We start from the raw sequence: 23,911 nt of genomic DNA on the forward strand, positions 1-23,911 counted from the left end.
CCCAGTAATTACACCCCTTGGTATAAGCCCAAGAGAAATTAAACATACATCTGCACAAAAACGTGTACACAAATATTCACAGGAGCATTGCTCACAATAGCCAAACCTGTTCTACAGTGTTCCTCAAATCACTTAATAGAGAACTAGAGCAAAATGTTCCCCAACTTGATATCTGAGAATTAGGGAAAAAACTTTTTATCAGTTTGGAAATTGCAATGTCTTACAATTGTAAACCACTTTCTCTAGTTGAATGATACAACATATTAAACTCTTAATTAAACAATATATTTTCACTTAAAGGTAAAAGTTGTATACTGTAGATGAAATTTGAAGAATAGACTATTGATTATTTCCCATCACTAGGGATCTGGTTTTCAAAGTGCTCTTCACTAGGTCTGCAAAGGTGTGTGAGTGATGACAAAGCAAAGAAAAGAGAATTCCACAGACTCCCGAGTCTCATCATATAGGTGGGTCAGTTAGAAATCCTGTTTAAAAAAAAAAAAGCTTAACCTAGAACTTAATATTGGAATCTGAAAGAACCAAGAACAACAATAACAGAAAAGGACTCATCATCTAACTTAAAAGACATGCTGGTGTTTTTTATATGTTAACAGATTTGAAAGATGATGGCTGGGGTAACTGTAAATCGGAAACAAATAACAGACTTGGCAGCCAAGCAAGGGACATTCCCCTTCAATGTCTTTTGTTTTGTTTTTAATCGGGCTAAAGAAAGAGGAATTCTTTATCCTCCCATTTTCTTCCTTAAAATGCCTTTGATTTGTCTTATCATATGGCAAAATCCCCTGAACCTCATACTCATTAAGTCTAATTGAGGTTATGTTGGTAATGACCATCTACAGACAAAGGATCAGTGAAGTTGGAATTAATGTATTGGAAAGATTAATGGTGAAAGCATACAGATTTCTATTCTAGTGACCAAAAATATTAAATTTCAATGTTTATTATCCAAAGAAGCCTTTTTTTTTTTTCCTGTTCTTTTTCACTTCTTTATCTTCTATGTAGTTGCAATTTACAACTTTCACTGCTAACTCTCATTGAGTTCAAAGAGAGCCAGCAATCTTAAGCTGCTGCCAGCTAAGCTATTTATGGGACAGACTCCAGGCATGGCTCAGTGGTCCTGGGAGAGCCTTGGCTCACAGAGGCCCTAGAGTCAACGAGCCTGCGCCCCTGCTGGGTTAATGGGAAGCACCTCGCCCAATCTCTGCAAAGGAATCCAAGGATACTGAGCTGTGAAGGGCACGGAACATCTCCCTACCACACAGATGGCTTCCATTTCTGGTCTAAACCTTTGTTGAAGTAAGCCAAGGAAGATCTATCTTTCTTTAGTGCATTATATGAAGAGTTTAGCCCAGTAATTAAGGAAGATCTATTTTTCTTGGGAAAACATGGAAGAAATCAGCCACACTGTCTTCATGCTTAACAAGTTTGCCAAATAACCACCACCCTATCCTTGGCAACTCTTTGCTGTATCCATTCTCCAACCAAAAGCATTTTACAAATGAAAGTAGACATGAGACCAACCCATACCAAATTCCCCTAAAAAGCAGAAGTTGATATATTTTTTAAAATGTTAACAGAATTTAGCATTTGCAAATATTTAGTATTTTAAGAATTTGATTATAAATGCCCTTTCATCACCTACTATTCACATACACATACACAAAATTCATCTGATATGTCTGGTTTCTCCTTTTCAAAAGGGGAAAAAATTTAAGGCAGAATAAAGCATTTTTTAGAGATGTCACAAATGTTCAAAAACCTGTTTGCCAAACCTTTAACATGGTCAACACCTTAAGATGTTTGGACCACACATTTTCACTCTGCTATCTAAGTTATGTCTCTCTATGTGTGACCAATTAACTTATACTCAAGAATCTAATACAATTTTCCTTCCTAAAAATATAAAAACATTTTAAGAAAAGTAAGAGTCAAGCCATTAAGATTTCAGCTTAGGTCAGTCTGAGGGATATAGTATCTTCTCAACTTGGCCTGATGCCCCTTACTGTAGGGGTCCCAGCAGAGTAGACCACATGAAGTGTCTAAGTGATGCTGACTGTCTCAATCTGATATTAAGAAAATAAGGGCTTCACCAATAGAAACATCAGTCCAATAAGACCAGCACTGCTTTGCCATGAATTCATCAACCCATTTGAAATGAACACCCTAATTTGCATGCATGGTATCCTCATCAGAATGACAGAAGTAAAGTGCTTTCAAGCATCTGATCAAATAGTTACCATGGCCCATCAGCTGAGTACCACATTCTATCCAAAATGAGGACACTTCTCCAGTGCCAGTAATGGACCAGAAATTAGAGAACAGCCATTCTCTAAAAAGTCAATGCCTACAGAGGTGGCCATAAATTCTCACGCACAGTTTTCAAGCTACAGTACTTTCCCACAATTATTCTAGAACAACAAAGGCGATGAAAGGCTGGACATGCGTGCTATTTTCAAATGGGCCAAAGAAGGCAGCATGACATATTTTAGACTGATTACTTGGCAATTTTCTCCTGCTTTTAAGATCAAAGAAGTCTCCACTACAATAATAGATGCTCAAGCAAAAATATGGCAAGGGAACTCGGTCATCTTTCCTCTCTCACACATCACTGTCCCCACCACTTCACTGCAGGTAGCAAGAGCTGTACTCACCAAACCTCTGCAGGTTGAAAGAGCCACGGAAGAATTCTTGTGCGATCGTAAGGAGCCTTGGTAAAAACAGAAATCCTCAGGTGGGAAAGCCTGTACTGATTTAATGCCTCCCTTTCCCAGTGTCTGGATGAGAAATCCAGGAGCCACCAGATTGCTGGAGGTTTTCAGCTCCATGTGGAAGTCGTGCTTGAAGCCTTTCAGCCGAAGGTGAAGAGAGTCCACTCCGAGCTGGGCCAGGGCTCTCCTCCTCCTCTGGGGGTGTGTGATTTCCTGGGACACGTAGTTGCCATTGTGGTCAACCTCATAGGGAGACACCAGGTAATATTCTGAAAGCGTAAGAAGGGGGGGGTGAATAACTGAGTAATTTCAGAATTCTCAAAGAAAATGTGAAACTTTTTCAATGTAATTTATTACCAGATGACATTTTCACTCAGTAAAAAATGATGAAAAGATGTTCAACATCAACCCATCTGCACATCCAAACTGTACAATGCACAAAATCAGAGACAAGAGGGAAAGGTTTTTAAAGTGGCCTTCAAAAGAGAAGTCACTGCGGTTCCTATCATGTGTTCCAACCAATCCAGCAAATTCTCCAACACTCCAAAGGAAAAATAGATGACAGATAAAATAAAACTAAAAAATGAACTTTTTAAAAAATTTTTATTATTATTTTTAATCCTCACCTGAGGACATTTTCCCATTTTTTTGTTCAGGTAGAGTGGGAGGGAGAGAGAGGAACAGAGAGAGAGAGAGAGAAAAACATCGACGTGAAGGGACACATCGAGTGGCTGCCATCCACACGACCGACCAGGGCCGGGGACACACTGCAACCGAGGCACATGCCCTTAGCGGGAACCGAACCCGGGTCTCTCAGGACAGCAGGCCGACGCTCTAACCACTGAGCAACCGGCCAGGGCTAAAAAATGAACTTTGATAATTATATTTCATAATTTTAATTTAGAGTAATTTTTATAGTTGTGAACATTCCTTCAGTCATATTATTCTTTTTCAAACATCTTCATCATGCTAAGAAATGTTAGCTTAAAAATGCTGACAATTTTTCAGAAAACAGTTAAACACAAATACCATGGGCATTCTTTGCTGCTTATTTTTTTATATTTCGTTACCAGATCATTGCATATATAGGAGAAAAGGCGGACCGCACACACATTGCAGGTTTCCCGGATGTGGACATTTGGAAAAGTTCATATGTGTATTTTCTCCCAATGAAAGCCATAACTGACGCTCCAGTTGGCCTGGGCTCTTAGTGCCTGATCACATTTCCTACTCCAGGGCCTTTCCAAGATGTGTGCCACACTCTTCTCCCCACTATAATTTCCAGTATGCAGCTTAAGATGCCTTCGAATACATTATTTATTTTTTTTAATATGTTTTTATTGATTTTTTTAAAGAAAGAGGAAGGGAGAGAGAGATAGAAACATGTGAGAAAGATATATTGATTGGCTGCCTCCTGCAAGCCCCCCTTTGAGGATTGAGCCCCCAACCCAGGGCATGTGCCCTCACCAGGAATCTAACCAGAACCTTTCAGTCCACAGGACGATGCTCAACCCACTGAGCCACACCAGCCAGGTTTATTTATTTTTTAAAAAGTCAAGAAAACTCCAAGGAATTATTAGATTTCTGGGCACACGTATAGGTCTGCAGAATTTCAATCACACGGTCTTACAATTTGCATTCCATGCACATCTGAGACATTTCCCTCTCTCTAAAAAGTACAGAGAGAAACCTCATCAGCATCCTGGGCATGGCCTCCACTGCCCTCCTGGAAATACTGTAGTTTCCCATATAGAGCATTTTCCCTTATAGAAAATTACTTACTTTCATTTTATAGCCAGGAGTTATTCTCTCAGCACAATCACTAATGATATCATTGTTGCTCTCCAAAGCTCAGGAAAGGTTGTTTCTGTCCACGCAGGACAGAACTTTGTCTAGAAAGGGGTGGCTTCATGGCAGGACAGGGTTCTCCCAACAGGGCCATGTCCACACTCGAATGTGGGCTTTTAGACCATGTGAAGCCTTCTGTAAAGCCTGGGGTCACACTTGTCTTAGTTAACCATGTATGAGCTTGGCTTAGACTTTCAGATATTTCAACGTATGGTATGTGTGCCTCCATTTGCACGCTAGCGACGGGTCCGCACAACTTTCAAGAGGGCCTGCTGCCTACCAGGCACGTTTTGTAGTCATCAGAAAATAGCAGCTGAGCATGGCATCAGGCCTTCTTCCCAGAATTTCTTTGAAACAGATGTCAGGCTGAAGTACCAGAAAGGCTGGAAAGATCTGCCCCTACAATGAGGTGAACAGTCTTTAAAGACTCCAAATGCAAATTCTTCCTCCATGCTTAATGAGACCCTGACACTAATATTCTCATCCTGATTCTAATGTCCTCAGAATGTGTGTGTGTGTGTGTTCCTTTTATTACTAATATATGCAACTGTTCTGTTAGATGCTTAAAACTGAAGCCCCTTTCAACCTTTGTGTGAGCTGAACAAGTTTCTTGGAAACATTAGATAAAATAAAACATAGTCCTACAGAAGTGGCATTTGTCACAAGTAAACAGTACCGAAATAATTTTTTTTTTCTGGAAAAGGTTTTATTTACAAACAAAACTCTTTTGTTGTGGGTACCTGTCCACATGTTCCTGTGCTGTCCTGGCAAATGGCTGTGGTTCCACTGGAACAGAATGGGTGGCAGCGGGGACAGGTTTGGGGCAGACAAGGTCAAGGACAGCAAGGCACTGCTTAGAGCCCTATGCTGAAGCCAAGGCAGGGGAGGGTCCAAGGCCAGCGGGCCAGTATGAACAAGAGACAGAATCCCTGAGGGCTCGGCCATAGTCTCTGGGACCCCAGGCCCCCTGTTTCCTCTTCTCAAGAGCTTTGATGTGTGACCCTTCCAGGCCATTGCTGGGCCCACAGGCCTGGCCCTGCCATACAGGTCTGAGTGTACTGGCACTTTGAGGGTAACTGGTGAGATGAGCCACAGCGGACTAGACAGGCAGAGGGTTCTGGCAGACAACCTGATAACCAGACATTGAAATACATGTCAAAGCAGGGCCCTGTGTCACATATGGCAAAATACATTGGAATTATTTCATAATTTTTAGGAAAATAAGAAAAAAGATAAATCCAATTAAATTGTGTGCAGTGATAGGAAATAAAAGGGGGAAACAAGTCAGGATTGCGTGTCTGGTATGAGTATGTGATCACAGTCTGTCCTGGGCCACTCTGAAGGACAAAAGTGAAAAGTACATGCCCCAGCTGCCTTCGTCATCCCAGCTTTCCGGACCAAGGGGACAGGCCGGTGCGACATGGCCGTGTTATCACCTGTCATCCTGCACTCCGGGGCTCTCAGGGGGTACTCTCCAATCACCACCAGCCTGTCACCATCCAACAGAGGCCCTGCAGTGAGGACAGGGGCTGCTCCAAATACTGGCTAACCTGCACATTTGTTGCACATAAAAAGATAATTACCATTTTTAAATATCAAATTGTTTCTAGATGATATAAGTCATATTCTTATGTTCTTTACTTTGGATGAAAGATAATACCTATTTTTATTTTATTTTAATATGTTTTTATTGATTTTTTAGAGAGAGAGGAAAAGAGAGAGAGATTGAAACATAGATGTGAGAGAGAAACATCAATAGACTGCCTCTTGCACACCCCCTACTGGGGATGGAGCCCACAACCCAGGCATGTGCCCTGACAGAGAATCAAACCGGGACCTCTCAGTCCATGGGCTGATGCTCGTCCACAGAGCCTCACCAGCTAGGCAATACCTATTTTTTAAAACAATGACTGATAAGATCCCTTTATATAAACACATGCAATGTTGTGCTAATAAATGTGTGACAAGCGGCTATCTGGGGGGAAAAATTGGGCTAGTTTACAGAATTTTCCAATTTCTCTGGTGTAAATACTCCCACCATGTTTGGTTTCGATGACCAATGTGTGACATCACTGAACATGGAGTTCAGAAGTGACGCACAGCAGCAGGCCATTCCATAGTATTTCCACCATACAGACACTATTCCAGCAAATAACCTCACACCCATAGATGATAGTAAAGCACAGTAAAAGAATTGTGAAGTGTGATAAGGTTTGAATATTTTAATTTTGCTATGATTTCTTTCACTGTAAGTTGATACCATTTAACTTTCAACAATTAGCTTGCAAAATCACTGAAAAGATAGCAGTCAACTCTGACAGGCTGGCAGGTGCTGGTCCCAGCACCCTGGCTCTAGGTTCACTCATTGTGATCAATGACAATCCCTTCCTGGGAGTGAGGGAGGCAATGGGTGATGGCCGAAGACCTGTCTTTCAGGTTATTCCAGTGGTTCTCAACTAGGGGTGACTCCCCTCTCCGCCTCAGAGAACAAATGTCTGGAGACTGTCCCAAAGCAGGAGTGGAGAGTCGTGCTCTTAGAATCGGGTGGGTTGAACACAAGGATGCTGCAATGTGGCCTTGACTGAACAAAATAAGTATAGCATCTCATCGTACATTTATTTCTACTTGGAGAGCAGTTAATATAGTATTGCAGTAAACTGAAACTTTTAAACTAACTTTTGATCTTATGTTTTAAAATTATAATCCCCAAAACTATTGGTTTGTGATTTTGAGAAAAATTTTAATGTAATTCCTGACCTTTGAGAATTCTTTAAATAAGACCTTGGTTCTATATAGATTTTTTTTTTTTTTTTTTTTTAAGGAGAAAAAATATACACTGGTGCTTCAGTCAATACCCTGGCCTACTTGATTTCAGAAGGTTTTCTGACCACAGCGTCAAGCCTAGGAACACTCTGGTTTCAAACCAAGGGCATGAGGTGTGGGCCATCTGTGCTTGTGCGAGGGCTGACCTGACCAGCTGCAGAGCTGCTTTTGCACACTGCATACTCCTTCTGTGTTTAGTGATACCACACTGAGGGCTTGAAATCTGCCATGGTGGGAGGAATGACCCCATGGCAACAGTAAATGTTACAAATCGGAGCTCCAAAGAGCCTTTTGTTAAACATTTACACCACTGGGCCAACCTGAAGGACACTGCCCTGCCTAATGTGATGTGAATGTTTGAATGTAAATCAATATAAACTCCAGAGCACAAACACAGACCTATTATGTCCAATGAAACAAAGTTCTAAGGAACTTGTAAACCTTCCTGGAAGCTTAGCTTACTCTAGAATTGAAAGTTAGCACATGTGTTATGTTTTTGCTCTTAACAGGAGCAACAATTTTTATTACAATGGCAAATTAGTAGGAAAAAACATTCAAGTCTCCTACTAAAGAAAAGCAATGCTAAATCAGCCAACACAAAATGAGTGTACCTAAAGTCTGAAAATAGAAGTTATCTCACTTTAGTTACCCTTCAAAGGGTATATGTAGTTCTCTTTCCTCTTGCATAATTATTTCAGATACCCAGTAAAACTTGCAACATAGCTTGAAATATATTTTAAACAAATATTATAGCCAAAAGAGTTATTTCAACATATACAGTGGATGCCTGGACTTCCAATAGTTAACTGAGCCCAGCATCACACACAGTGTACTCTAGCTCTGCTTTTCTGGATGGAAACACGTAACACTGCTGAACAGAGTCTTTCTCTGGTCAGGTGAAAGCTGTCCCTGGACACTCTCTCAGCTTAGCTTGTGATAACTAAAGACCTAAAACAAATGCAGATGGGAAATGAGGGTGGTTTGTCCACTCAGCTAGACCTTCACTGATAATGGATTGCACCTTACCATTCGGGTTTTGACCAAGCAAAGTAAGTGGCTGTCATGAAAAATCTGGGCTGTGACACCCGCTGAGGTGCCCTGTGATTGGAGCCCCCTGCCAGCCAGGCTGGAGTCCAGTGCACAGGGGTCTAATCTCCCACGGTTTGAAAAAGCACACTCAGGCAGGTAGTTATGGCTGCTCCTCCTGGAAATAAATGATTCTCTGTCTATAAACTCCTATTTTAAAGAAAACTTCATAAAATACTTTGAAAATCTCCTGAGACCTTCAGGAATTTTTAAAATTTTTGAGAACTAAAGTTTTTACAAAAATATATTTAAGTGTGGGGGGAATGACCTTCTAATGTGGTTAATTATAATTCAGAATGCATTGTAAGAGAAACAATCAGAAGACCAGAGCAACCTCAAGAAGGTGAGCTTTAAATACCGAGTGAAAATTTTAAAATATTTCTATCATTTACATCTAGCGCCCTCTGGTGGTCCTGGAAAAGGTCCTCTGTTCCTCCATTCATCTGATTTGTCACTTTATATATTATTATATGTTCATTCAGAAGGAGATAATTTCTTTTTTTTTAAATTTTAACTCTCACCAGAGGATTTTTTAAATTGATTTGAGAGAGAGGGGAAGGGAGGGGGAAAGAGAGAGAGAAAGAGACAGAGAGAGAAAGAAACATCGATTGGTTGCCTCCCATATGCACCCTGATGGGGGATCCAATCCTCAACATGGGTATGTGTCCTGACCAGGAATCGAACCCTTCATCCCTCGGTGCACTAGACGACGCTCCAACCAACTGAGCTACACTGGCCAAGGCCAGAAGAATATAATTCCAATAGTTAATGCAGACATTATATTATTGTCTTCTGTAATTTTATCAAGATGAAGAAACTATATTCAGATATTTTGAATGATTAACTCTTTAATTTTCAAGATTTTCTAAAATAATGCTGTGATTTTATTATGCTGTGAAATTAAAGCTCGTTCCTTCTCTAAAAGTCATTTCCCCCCATATAATATGACAATTTATGGTTGCAAATGATGCAAGGTACTAATATTGAGTAATCGACATTCCACACCTGTTTTCCCATTCACCCAGGAAATGTGAAATTCACAAATAATGCTTGTGAAAGACCATTCGTGAGCAGCAGAAGTAAAACCACACATTGCAAAAGGACTAGATTTGTTTTATGACACAAGTCACAAGATAGGGACATTGCTTCTGATGTCACAATATGCTAACTACCCGGATTCTTGAAGAGCATCAGCTCTGATACTAAGATGGTAGGGACTGAGCAAAAATGACTGCCTCTGCCTCCTGCTCTGAGTCAAGGATAAAGCTCAGTTTAAAAAGCAGGAGGAGGGGGAAGAAGGGGAAGGAGGGGTGAAGAATTGAGTAATGTGCTCTTTATAATTGCTTCAATGCAGACATTGATACAGCCTGTAGATTCCTCCTTGGCTCTTTCACTTTTTTAAAAAATAAAATGCATTCCCTGGCCTCTTCCCCTCGTGTCTGTGGTAGTAACACTGGTGAGCTCTTGCTGCTTCACACGGAAATATAACGGCAGTACCGCTGAGAGTGGACTCAGGTGCTGTCTCACAAGCACGCAGTACCTTAGGAGGTTCCTATAGTGGTGGACATCCGCAGCCCGTTATAAAACAGCTTAGGGTTTCACCAGCTGCTACACTGCAAGGACTGGAACCCCGCTCGCGGACTTACCGCCCTTTTTCTCCCAGGCGGGCCACTCCGCGGGACCTGGAGGACGCCGGACGCTCGGGCTCCCGGGCGAGTCCGCAGCGGGTCTCAAGGCGCGCGCAGGTGCCTGCTGGAAAACAGCGGCGACACCTCGGTGAGACTGGGGGCTGCGCAAGGCAAGCCACGGGGGGCCCTGCCCCCGCTGTCGGGGACTCACCTGCACACCCACCTGCGCCAGCAACAGCACCCAGAGCGCCGCGCAGCCAGGGCCCCACATGGCCTCGCTGCCCCGCGCGCCCCGCATAGCCCCTGGGGGGAAAACGCAAAGCTTCATCCTGGGAGCTCGAAAGGGTCCGGGGGACCCGGGACGGTCCCCAGCCGGGCGGCGTGCAAGTGGGCTCACAGGACCCGATTCGACTGGAGCGCAAGAGCCTTCCCCTCCGTGATTCCGCTGCCCGCGCGGGGGTTATCACTGCGGCTCCGCACCTCGCGGGGGGCGGAGTGGCGGCCGCGGCGGCGGCGGGGGCGGTGGCTGAGCACCCGCCCGCACCGTGGGAGAACTGGGGGAGGGGGTTGGAAGGAAGGCAAGTGAGGGGAGGGAGAGGCGCAGAGGAGGGAGGAAGGGAGCAGAGGAGGGAGAAAGGGGAGTTGGAGAGGAGGGGAGCGAAGGCGGAGGGCAGGAGGGGAGAAAAGAGGGGAGGGAGGAGGCAGAAAAAAGAGGGTGGCGGGGTGGAGAAGGAGAGCATTGAGACTGGGAGAACCAGGATGCTCGCCTGTCCACAGTTGGAGCCTCAAAGGGCGCCCGGTGGTCAGAGGGTGAGAGGGGACTGGGGACACAGGGCAGTGAGCAGGTTGGACGGCCGGCCCCTTCGCCCTCCGGACCTAGCGTCTGGCTAAGGGCCAGGCCATGCCTAGCTGCTCTGTGGACCGCTCCTCAGGATCCCACTCCCCGAAGGCCTTACCTGCAGGGCCACAGGCCGTGGCACCTGCCCCGGGTTGGAGTGAGGCTGGACTAGCCTGGGCCCCGCTAGCTCCACTCTCCTGCCTAGTGGGGAAGATGGGGTCGGTCTGGGGCGCCCCGGACCTTCTGGGGAACACGTGGATTTGAGTGTATGTGCATTGTTTTGGGGCTTGTGAAGTGATGGGTGAGGAGGAGGTGGCGGAATCACCCTCTTTCCGGACATCTGCCCGGCGAGGTAGCTGCGCTCCAAGCCCTGGGATCTCCGTTGCCCTAGACAGGCCTTGCGTCAGTGTCTGTGCAGGGGCTTCTGGGGGCCTGCCTGGGTTCAGCCTTTTGATCCGAAGGGCTGTGCTGTTGTGCCAGCAGCGCCAGGGGCAGAAGGAGGATCAGGAGTGAGGCCACAGACCTGGCAACAATTCCAGTCCTGGTTGTAAATCTCTCCAAGGCTTGTGCATATACATACGGGTGTATGCATTTCATCGTGAGCGCTTGTGTACGTGCTTGTGCTTCTGCTTGTGCGTGCTTGTATGTGCACGCTTGTGAGTGTGTATGTGCTATGCATAAGTGCACGCTCCTGTTAGTGCCTGTGACCCGTGCTCCACTAGTTGCTCTTCATCCTCCTGACCAGTTACCACATGCAGTTCTCTGATCTGTGTCACTAACATTCAGTTTAGACAAAGTTTTCATGTTTTGCAAATTTTGTAAAGTAGGATGAAAAGGAAGTGGTCTCTGGACTCCTTTGCCCAGCTAGCTGTGAGCCTGGAGGTGCCTCTTGCCTTTTTCAGTCCTGAAGTGCCAGACATCCTGGGCACTGACAGCAGAACCTCTTGGCTGTGCAGGGGCTGGTCCTTGTCCCACATCTTTCTGTCTCTTATCTCCATCTCTCATGTGCATTTATTTAAAGCACTCTTCAAAATGGTGTATATTTTTACATAAAGTACTGTATTAGGGTGGCTTTAAAAACAAGTGCCACCCTCCACCTCCTCAGTTCCTGTCCAGTGTCTGCCTGTGTGTGCAGGGCAGGGAGCTTACACCGGAGGAAACTGGGGGCTGGGTTGGGCAGATCATCAGGGTTTCACAAAGGTTCTGCAGGAGGCAGAGTTTCCCTATGTCCTGAGTACAGGGCACTGCATGCTAGGAAAATGGGAATCTCTAATCATAACTAATTAGGTCAAACATAGCCTGTCAGGGGGTCATATTCTCCAAGTCTAGCTACAATCACATGAAGATGCCCAGGGGCTCTCTTTTTATAAGTTCAGAAAGATGCAATAGAAGAAGAATGGCTGGTATAAATGATTTCAGCCCTGCCCAGTTTGGCTCAGTGGTTAGAGCATCGGCCCGCGGTCCAGAGAGACTCGGGTTCGGTTTCCGCTCAGGGCATGTACCTCAGTTGCAGTTTGTCCCTGGCCCTGGTTGGTATTGTATGGGTGGCAACCACTCAATGTGTCTCTCTCACATAGATGATTCTCTCTCTCTTCCTCCCTCTCTCCCTCCCATTCTATTTGAAGATACATGCAAAAATGTCCTTGGATGAGGATAAAAAAAAGGATTCAGTTTTAGGATTTTTTTTTTCAGTAATACCAAAATGAGTCTCTTTCCATTGTGAGAAAAGAAACAATATTCTTTACAATGATGAGCGTTCTTCCAGTTCCTTTAGCTGTTCACTGAATTCAATGTTCATCCTAGGCCCCTAATTCTAGATTACACAGACCAAAGGCAAAGTCCAGCATCAAGGACAGGTTGGGTGCTGAGATGAGGGAAACTGGTACACAAGGTGTAAGAACCACTAAGAACACAGTGCAATAATGTGGCTTGTGACTTACAATAAAATAAACATGTGGTCTTCTATGTGTGTCACAGGGCTCCTGAAACCCTTGGAGTTTATCAAGTGATGAGATCATTAAAGATGTCTTTTGTTATGCTAATGAGATGACTTTGCACCCCAGGATGTGGACTGGTTGCCAGGAGACCCATATGGTGAATTTTCTGTGAGTTCCTAAATGGCAGCCCTGAGAGGGAGCTGTTTCTACTCCCTCCTTCCAGACCTAGGATCACTTCTGTCCTTACCTTTCGGGCCAGAGGCTCCATCAGCCTCTCTCCAGCTGATCTGGTCTCTCTGAGCCTCAGTGTTCTTATCCCCACAAAAAGAAGGACATCAGCGGCTTGAAGATGCGTTAGGGTTAGATGCAGTAATGTACACACATAGCAGGAAAGAGCTCAACCCTGCTCTCCTCCTTCTTCCCAGGCAACAGAAGGAGTGGAGGTCCATGTGCAGTGAAGTGTCCCTAAGGAAGAGGATGGAAGAGTTTGACTCAAGTCAGACTATCACTGAGGAGGGACACCAGGGGCCATAGAGCACATTTGACAATGTATTCCTGTCTCCTGCATCACAAGAAAGTCAACTTGGAATAACATGCAGGAACCACAGCATTTTCCTTCCAAATGCATCCATGTTGTGATCTGGCATTTACTTTTGTGGAGGAGTCTGGAGGCAGGTTGCTCTCAGATCCAGTTCGCATAGAATCATCACCCATTCTTGCCTTTGGGCTCTTTGTGGCTGTACATTGTGTCATTAATTTTTCCTCAAACATCACAGGTATATAGATACTTTTCAGCTTTGGGAAAATATTGATACTTATGTGCTTATTATTTGGGAGACGTGATATTCAATAAGTAGTATTTAGTATTAAAATAGATGGTTTATATAAATAATTTCTGACATAACATGACAAAGATGATCATTGAAAAGGAAAGTATATACTTGTGTATATATTTTTCAATATATTTTTATTGAAAAATAGTATGTTTCGTATTTTATAAAATATTTTCAAATAACAGAAAAGGGAGAAAGCACAGAAAAGCAAAGTAAAATTTTACTAAAATTATATCCTATAGATTAGGGAGTCAACATATATGCTTTAGTTGTAACTTTGAATATCAGAGAGTTAAGCTAAGATCCTTTTTAGAAATTGAAAATAAATACTGGTGGTTAAAATAAGATTATGTGAGAATTGAAAGGTAAAGATATTTGAATATATTGAAAAAACAGAATAACAACAGGAAAATGAAAATCAGAAGGTATGGTGTGATAACAGAAGACAAAAAATTAACAGTACATACAATGGATTAAATCTGCTTACTTTAGAACAAAGTCTTAGATTTTGTTATGGTAGTAAATGCAATCACATACTCTTAAAAGTACATACACACTGCCAAGAAAACTAAAACATTAAATTCCTCAATTAATATTAAATTAAAATATCTTCCGGGGAAATATAATAAAATTGAGACTGCCAGGGTATGACCCTGGGTACGTTTTCTAACCCTCAGGAGACTTCATTTTCTTATCTGTGTAAAAGAGATGATAAAAACAGAACCTCCTTCAGATGGTGGTTATGAGGATGCAATAATTTAATATTTATAAAGAACTTAGAACAATACCTGGAATGTAGAAATTGCTGTATAAGTTGAATAAAACTTTAAATAAAATTGAATGCATTCAGATAAAAATAATACACATTACTGTTAATGGAGGGGAGATGGCCTGGTCTCCCCCAGTTGCTGTGGGGGTGGAATTCTTGCAATAGTTCAAGAAAAAGAATTTTCTGAGACTCACATGGGAGGATTAGGTATTGTAGGAAGCTTTCTTTCTTTTTATAAAAAATATTATTTATTTTTGTTACAGATATTTCTCCTTTTTTCCCCCATTGACACCCTCCTTCTGAATCTTGATTTCTGTGGAATTAAATCCTTGAGTTTCCAAAGTCCCATTTCCCTCAGTCCAATCGTAGAAGAAGTGCAGCTGGATTTCAGCTGAGCTAAAATCAGAGTCAGTGTCCAGTTTCCTTTCCATTTAGGAGCAAGGTTCAGTCTAGCACCAGACTAGCTTAGCTTGTGTTCCCTGCTGTAGTTCATTAGGGCATTGCATGTGGAGTCCACAGGGCCACATGGTTATGGAGGAAACACAGGCAAATGCAAGGAAGCCAAGAACGAGCCAAGAGCACAGGAGCAACAAGAATCACTAGTTCAGTGTTTCAAGAGCAACAAGAGAGTAAGTTTCTTTGTTTAGGTGGTTACGTATTCCCAAATTTTCATGTGCTTGCAGTGGCCGTGCCTTTCTGGCCAACCATCTCTGTCCCCAGGTTTGACTGGCAAGTACCTTTCCTATGTCACCCCAACTTTACTAGGCATTTGTCTATCTTCCCTTTGTTAGATCTCTTCCCCCAGAGTTTTGTAGGGAATACCTCCCTGTCTCCCTGGGTTGTGCAAAGTTGCAGCTTCCTGGTGAAGCTGCCCAAATGACATGCTTATAATGTGTGGCTCCTTTGCTTCTTTTCTATTATTAATAACTAGCTAATTACAATGGTATTATTACTTTGAAAAAGTAAAACAAATGGAAAAAATAGTTGGCAGTATCAGATCAGTGTAGACAAACTAAACATGAATAGCAACGTTTCCTTTGCTCTACAAATCAACTCCAGTTGATTTGCATGGGAAATGGTTTCAGTGACCATTCCAGAATAAAGATTGCATCTCTTGAACAGAGTTTAGCATTTCTGCCAACAGGAGACCAAGCAAATCTGTTGTGACAAATCCGATTCATTTTCCCATATCACATCTCATGTGTGAATACCTCAACTAACTGGACAGACTGCCCATTAGACTCACAAAAGTCATGGGAGAAGAGAACTAGTCTTGCCATTTATAAAAGTGTCTGGAAAACATTGGATGACTTTCAGTGGTAAAGAATCTCACTGCAATGTTGCAAACACCACAGTGGGCATGGTGCTCAGTGCCCTGGGACAGATTCAGATGGAAAACCCCACCATGTACAACTAATTGCCATGACTCCATTATTGAGCAATTTTAGCTCAGCTGTCTTATTCTATCTTCATGAGATGGAGAAATCCAAGCTCCCAAATTACAAAATTCCAAATCAGTGACCACATGATAGATAGTATTTACAGATTAAGACCAGTGTGCTTATCATCATATTAGTAATGTTTCTTTTATGAAGAAAGTAATGGTGGGTCTGTAAGATTATTAGGATACAAAAGTCTCCATTGATTCCTAATAACTGAGCAATCATTTCTTTTGGGAAATTTGAATTCTCATTTTTTACTTATTTATAATTCAAATAAAAGTTTCTTGCTTTCTAGCTTTCTCTACCCATTCCCTCAAAAGAACTGATGAATCTGGCTGGTCTTTAGCCCAAATTCAGATCGGTAAGTGTACGAGTCTGGTAGCACCCTTTGACACAATTTGGAATTTGAAAATAAACTAAATGTATAATAACTAAGATTAAATCAATGCAAATGTAAATTATGCTTTTTCAAACTCTGTGTACCTCTAACACTGGGTAGGTCCCTCTTAGCAGGGACAGTGATCATGAAGTACTAATTTAGATATTGAAAAATCACTTCTAGAAAATAGCACTATTGATCAGACGGACCAGGACAATGTCATCCTCATTTTTTTCTATACTTTCATGTGGGAATGTCTGACTGAAAATGCCTTTCTCAGAACAGATAATCCCATCCTATCTGTTTACCAGGCTTTATACTCTTTCTCCCTCATTCTCTACCTGGAATCATATCATGTATTCGCTGGCTGCCTCATTCATTGCCTTAATTCTCCTGGAATGTCTTGCTCACAGCTACATTCTCCCACTCAGGGAGCCCAGCATGTGGTCAGGGCCACATTCAAGTTTCCTCTTACCTTTTATGACAGTCAGGACAGTTCATGATTGTCACTCTCCTGAGCAGTACTAGGAGATACTTTCCAGTCTGTCCTGAAAAACTCCACAATCTGCTTTAGTGAGAGGCAGAAGGTATGAGCTCTTAGCTTGCATTTTAGCGTGCAAATTGTTGGAAGAATACCATTATTTATATGACCAGAGACATGGTGGCTGGCACAGAAGACGTCTTTCCAGGTGGAATGCCTATTAACTGTGGACATTTAATCTATGCTCTTTTTCTCTCCATCATACCCCCAGAAGTCACCACAGAGGAGACAAAAATTGGAAACTTTTTTTTTTTTTTGGTACATGCCCCAACAGGAACCGAACCCGGGACTCTGTGGTCTGAAGGCCAATGCTCCAACCACTGAGCCAAACCGGCCAGGGTGAGAATTGGAAACTTTATATCTTAGAACATGAAGTGGATTTAAGCCTTTCAGTGCAAAATCTGCCCACATATTTTACATTATCTGAGCTTCTCCTTTGTCAGAGCAGAGACTGGCTAGAAGGGAGGAAGAGTTAATCAGATTCCAGGAAAGGATCTAAACCAGGGAGGTCCAGATGGGTGCCAGACCTCAGTGGGCACCCGGAAAGGAGTTGCCGGTGCTCAGAGCTGGGCCACTTGAGCCACGGATCAGTACAGAGTGGTATGGCAGAGCCAAGAGGCAGAAAATGGCTCCAGGGCAGGGGAGGTAGCTCAGGCACAGAAGCAGATGCTAAGAGCAAATCCTCAATCAGAAAATAGGAGCAGAGGGCAGATTTAACCAATAACAGCCTGGTTGCCAGGCAGAGATGACAACTATGAAGGGGTGAGCGTGTGCCTTTGAGATGATGTGTGATTTTGAAGAATTGACAGTGAGGCTGCTGCTACACTTGATCTGCAACTTCTGGGCACCATGTGTGGTTTTTGATACAAGTATCAACAAGTTTGGAACTCACAGTGGAATGCTAACCTAAACATACACAGCCTTTCAAAGTGAGAGGGAACAAGCATTTATTTGAGAGCAACAAGAATAGTTATTTGGGAAGCATTAATTTAAGCGCAAGCCCAAATAGTATTTCGATTAGGAGACAAAGGCAAGGAGTGTTTATGAGAAAGGAAAGGGGAACAATTACATCAATAGAAAGAAGGCATTTTCTATTAGTGCAGATAACGTAACATGATGATGCTAATTGTAAGAAATGTCTTTAATTTTTAGTCTGGTAGTCATCAGTCCAGTAGTCATAATATCACTTTCTTGTTATTTTTACCAATAGTTCTTTGGGACATAAGGTTGCTTTAGGACCAAAGGTTACTTTGTTCTGTTTTAACATGTCAAAGATTTGAGGCATAAGACATGAAAGACTGTTCCACTGGGAAGGCACCTTCCATTCCATTTTAAAGTGGCTCTGTTTTGCCCTGGCAGGTGGTTCAGTTGGTTAGAGCACTGACCTGATACACCAAGGTTGTGAGTTCGATCCCCAGCCAGGGCCCATACCAGAAGCATCCAACGAATGTATAAATAAGTGGGACAAGAAATGAATGCTTTGCTCCTTCTTACTCCCTCTCTCTCTCTACCCCCTAAAATCAATAAAAAACATTTTTAAATGACTTTGTTTATTATTTTTCACACTTACAATAAAGTAGGTTTATAATTCCATAATAAAATCTTCCTTCCTTCCTAAATTTTCCCACAAATGTGGCAACACATCAAGAAGTACATAATGGCATGGGTGCAGTCAGCAAGAATTTCTGCTCAGTTCTGCTAGCACATTATGTTGGTAAGTGTCTGGAGCAGCGGTTCTCAACCTGTGGGTCATGACCCCTTTCACAGGTGTCACCTAAGACATAACAGTAGTAAAAATTATAGTTATGAAGTAGCAACAAAAAGAATTTTATGGTTGGGGGGTCACCGCAACATGAGGAACTGTATTAAATGGTCACAGCATTAGGAAGGTTGAAAACCACTGGTCTAGAGGTTGACTTGATAGTACTTTCTCACATGGCTCAGATTTACCTGTTTTTTCAGGAGCCCAAAGAACATAGGGACTGGTAGGTTCTGCACATCCTGGACTTGGCCCTAAAAATGAAAGAAATATATGTGTGATGGGCGTGGGTTAAGACAGAAGAGGTAGAAAGGACATAGACAGTTTTTACTGGGGAGGAACCTCCCCGGCTGAGCTAAATTATGGCAGCTCTTAGGTTGTTGCTGAGGGAAGTCCAAGAAGCAAAGTACTAACAGACTCTTTCATTGCCCACCAGGCCCTGCACACATGGCCACTATCCAAAACACCAAGCTTCTGACCTTCGTGTGACCCCATGCTCAGTTCTAAGTCACTTGCCTTCATTCAGATGTCACCATGTCTCTCAGCCTGTTCTCATGACTCCTGGCCGTGGTCCAGGATGTTGTCCTTGGATGCAGCACTGTGGTCCTCTGCAGTCCAGGCCACAGTCCCCCCATCTCTCTCTCTGCACCCCACTCATGTCCTCTTTAACCTCCCCAAACAAATCCTACCTGATGGCAATGTATGTAAAGGCACATGGCACTCAGAAATTGTTCAGTCTATCTACCTACCTACCCACCTACCTAACAAGTTGACTTATTTCACATGCCAGAGTGACTGTCAGAATAAACCTAGGCTTAGTCTTCTCCAGTCCACACTGTGCACCAATCTGCACCACCCACTGCTCATCCACATGAAACTGCACGTAACTAACTCTAGCCCATTAAACATCTTGCCAATCAAGCACAATTTCGTATATTGGTTTCTCTCTGGTGCTGTTTCTTTGGACACGGCAACTTCCTTCTCTGCCTGTCAAAGCCTTCACATGTTTCTTCCACAACCTGGACATGTGCCCTGACCAGGAATTGAACTGGCGACCTCTTGGTGCATGGCTCAATGCTCAACCACTGTGCCACACTGGCCAGGCAGCCTTCACATGTTTCATAGACTAGACTGATGCTACATCCTTGAAGTGTTACTTGCTTACTGGGTCACTTCATTTATTCAACATCATCTCTCTCTCTCTTCTAAAATACAGATTTAATGATTACTATTCAGGCATGATGAGGGCTACAGAACATGAGACGACAGTCACTGTAAATATAGTTTGTTGCTCACAGATCCCAAGAGGAGGGTCACATCACATGATGGGCACACTTGGGAGCACCAGGGTCAGGAGGCACAGGGGGAGCTGCAAAAAGTGGGCTAGTACCTTTATGGTGCTTTGGAGGAAAGAGACAGGCCAGGAAGTGCAGGGAGGCTTAGGGATCACTAGTCTTAAGTGCAGCGGGCTCTGGGTATAGATGTCTGGTATTTGGGGTGACTAAGGAAGGGCAATAGTGGCTCAGTTGTAAGTGCCAGACAAAGGGGGTGATTGGGGCACAGACTCTGGATTGGTTGGTTAACATATGAAAGGGGCACTTGCAGGTGAGACTCTTGAGCAACTCTCCAGGGTTAACAAGGTGCAGATTTCAAATGATCAGCAATACAGAAAATAAAAGGCGTAATTAAAAAACCTCTTTTTTTCTTGCTACATATGTCCTGCATGCATCTTTAATGTTTAACTTATCTAACTTATTTAGTCACCTCCATAATAAAGGAATGTTTTCTTGTTCATCTTGATATACTTTGCAACACCTACTAGTGTTGAATGTGAATTGTTAATATTCAAAAGATATTTATCTGCCAAAAGACAGCACAATAGAAATTTTACTCGGAATGTGCTAAAGGGAAGAGAGTGTAGCAGAAATATGGATGTTGGATATAAAGAGTTGTAGGCACAGGGGGACCAATAAATAAAATTAAATAGAACATGCATGTTTTGTCTGCAAAACTCAGCATTTGACTTCTACATGGATTAGTAACAGTCGACTGTATTGATTCTCTAAAGAAAATCTTACAAAATGCAAAAGGGCTAGTAATTCCTAAAAGAACTGAAGGATAAATTGTTCCTTTTGGACAACTCCTATCTTCCTTCACCTGATACTTATTTTCATGTCTTTATTTTAGCACCTCCTAGAAAGCCCGATATTAATGTGATAGTATACATTAGTACACGAGACTTTTAAAATCTATTAGCTGGCCAGGAGATTTTAATAGTAGTACATGAGACTTTTCTATTACATATGGTGTGTATAAAATGCGTGTTTATTGTGAGTGTGAATTCTTCCTAGATGTATTTCCTTTTAGGTGTGTGAGGAATGGCCTGGGTTTGGTGGCAGTGCTCACACCCCTGAGATGATTTCAGGAGACAAACACAGAGTCAGGGACCCAGAAAACCAAGGCTCTGGGAAGTTTGCCAAAGCTTCACTTCAAACCAATCTTTCAAATTAGATTTGCAGATGCCTCTTTTACTCAGTGGGCAATCTGGGGAATAATGGAATATTTGTACAGTATGTGTTAATCTAATGATCTATGTCCATTTAACAACTTCAAAGAGTCATAAACACAAGACACTCATTAATGCTTCCAAGTGAGGCATAAAGCTGGCCAGGAGATTTTAAAGCTGAGCCTTGATGACAAACTGCCTTTGGAAACTTGTTGTCTCTGCTCCGATTTGGGACATAACCTAGACAGGTGTCTTTAAACTTTCCTTTTAGGCAACGGATTTCAGGAATAAACACAGCGTCAGCTTTCTGCACAACTGTCCAGACTACAGGGCTAATGAGGTCAGAGGAGTCATTCTCATACACATATTCACTGGGCTGGTCCTCTTGCTTCACTGGTGAACAAATGGTATATAAATGTCTCTGCACAGGTGGACTTCATGGCACATTCACTGATAGTGATAGAGCCACTGAGGTGTCACCCACAGTCTCATCGGTTCTAAGCTGCTCTCATGTCTTAGATACACAAGCACTTCTCTTTGTCAATGTCATTTCTTTCTTCTGTGCTCTTGGTGACAATTCTGCCTCCTCCACTCCCTCCTCTGGATTCCCCATTGACTAGCACTTGCTGAGACTCACCTGTCTCCTGGACGTCACACATCAATCCTGGTAGGGGACTACTGTTTCCCATTTTTCATAGAGCAAAACCTCAAACTCCAAAACCATAGGGTATTAACTTACTGTTTAAGGGAGTGGCAAATATAGCACTTGAACTCAGATTTTCTGAGTCTAATTTCATTTAATTACGATTCAGAGTGTGGATGAGAAAGGAGCGCTACGGTAAGTAACAGGGCAACCCGACCATAATTTCCTAACTGGGCAGGTCATGGTGGGTAGTTACGTGCCCTGGACTTATAACTTCTTTAGCAAAATGTTGTTGATCTTTCCTTAAGCTGGTCTTGTCCATTGTTTCTGTCCATCTGGGTTAACACACCTGTGAAATAAGCGTAAGCATTGTCGAGGAAGCCCATACTCTCGTTAACTAGCCTGTAATCCAGTCCCTGCCTTGCTTTTCGCCGCCTCCATGGAGTCTTCTTCACACTCCCTCCTTAACTCCAAATGCATAAAACAAGCTGCAGAGCTGTCATTTTCTGGAGCATTTGAGATCTTGCTTCCTGGCAGATGTCAGTTTGGCTCAAATAAACTCATAAAAGATCTTTATAGACTTGGTTGTTTCGTATGTCAACAAGTAGCAGAAAGTGTTTGAATCTTAGTGATATAGAAAGGGAGGGAAGGAAAACAAAGAGATAAAATTCCATGGGCAGAAGGTTCCTGCAAAGGCACACATCCTGATCTTTGAGGGCAGCCATTGGCTCAGCCACCTGTCTTGTGCCCACGTAGCCCTGCAGGTTGGTCCTAATGGGGATCTGGTGCCTCTTCCCTTAAGGTGGTCTTGGTATTTCAGGGGTATTGTCAAGACCTCAGGTTCTCTCTTCTCTTTCACTTCCTGTGTGATGAAAATGTATACCTTTTCCTACACTCCCATCTGAGGAAACAAAACATGTGCTACTTCTAATCACCTGTGTTGGGTTCTATTCTCTCTGGTCAAGGTTTTTAGGGGGATGGAATGTTTTTGTAAAACAAAATAAAAAACCAAAACAGAGGTGCCATCCACAGGGAAGAAACTTTGAAGAGACTGTGAGACAAACTCAAGGCAGGGCTGGTTTAAGGTGACAACCAACAGGCAAAGTGTCCCGAAAGAGTATAAGCCACTGTTGGCAAGTTTTTAATGTAGAAAGCATATAAAACACACATAATAAAAACTAATGAATATAAAATTTGGCTGAAAAATAGTAAATCCATTAAGAATTCTTGATATACATAAATAGATTTTATGGAGAATATTTTGGAAAAGGAAGCAAAATGAAAAAAATGGAAAGTGAGTGTACACATTAAGTCCAAGATTAGGGGAGGCCAGAATTGAAGGCCTATTTGCATTTCAAGGTTTTCTTGGAAAGTATAGCCAGCAAAGGGATCCTTTGTAAGAAATTCGTGTTGTAAAGAATAGAAACAATATGCTTGTTGCCTAGGAATTCCTTCCAACATGTGCAGACACTGTATGGCCAGAATCTATGAAGCCTGCCTGTTCCAAGGGCCCAGAGGACCACCACTGAGTTCTTGCTCATGGAATCCAGTGAGGTTCTCCATGGGGGTGACATGGAAACCTTTTGGGTGTCAAACCTTGAATGGCATGGGTGCCAACTGTCATCTGATGCAGCACTGAGATGCTGAGCAGACCTGCTAAGGGACCCTGCAGGCTGCTGGGTGTGCTTTTCATAGCAGCAACCAGTCAGTCTTACCCAGGCACTGGGACAGGGCTCTCTCTGCCCCAAATGTGTGATTCTTTCAACACAAATTTTGTGCTGGTCACCCAGCCATCTGTGATAGGCACAGAATTTACTAGGTCCATCTAAAACATGGACCATCATAGTAATGATATAAACATTTCTCTCCTTTAGAGGAGTACTTGCACATTTTTTGATTTGCCATGTCTGCTCTATGGGGTATCATGGACCATAGTAATCTATCTAGAATGTCTTTACATTGCCAGCTGACTGTGGATGTCTGTGGGCATAGTGTTTTTAATCTAGGGTTAGCCATTTAACCCTGAGGTATCTTAACTGACATAATGAAGACCTTGGACCATTCATTTCTTTTATTTAGTAACTTTTGAGGCCCACCATTTTTTTCTTAACCTCTCAACATTTTATTATTTCTCTGAACTGCATTCATAT

General features: G+C 42.8%; 1 protein-coding gene across 1 annotated transcript in view; it reads right to left on the reverse strand.

Annotated features, from left to right (window-relative positions):
- Positions 1-10,385, reverse strand: part of ADAMTS16 (ADAM metallopeptidase with thrombospondin type 1 motif 16) — a 157,190-nt gene extending 146,805 nt beyond the window's left edge. The window contains exons 1-2 of the mRNA XM_036279668.1: positions 10,133-10,385; positions 2,673-2,998 (exon numbers count right to left, since the gene is read on the reverse strand). Of these exons, the coding sequence (XP_036135561.1) occupies positions 2,673-2,998; positions 10,133-10,385 (579 nt within the window). The remainder of the gene's footprint in view (positions 1-2,672; positions 2,999-10,132) is intronic.
- Between the last annotated feature and the right edge of the window lie 13,526 nt (positions 10,386-23,911).

This window comes from Molossus molossus, unplaced genomic scaffold (assembly GCF_014108415.1).
Source record: "Molossus molossus isolate mMolMol1 unplaced genomic scaffold, mMolMol1.p scaffold_m16_p_3, whole genome shotgun sequence".
Taxonomy (NCBI): Eukaryota; Metazoa; Chordata; class Mammalia; order Chiroptera; family Molossidae; genus Molossus; species Molossus molossus.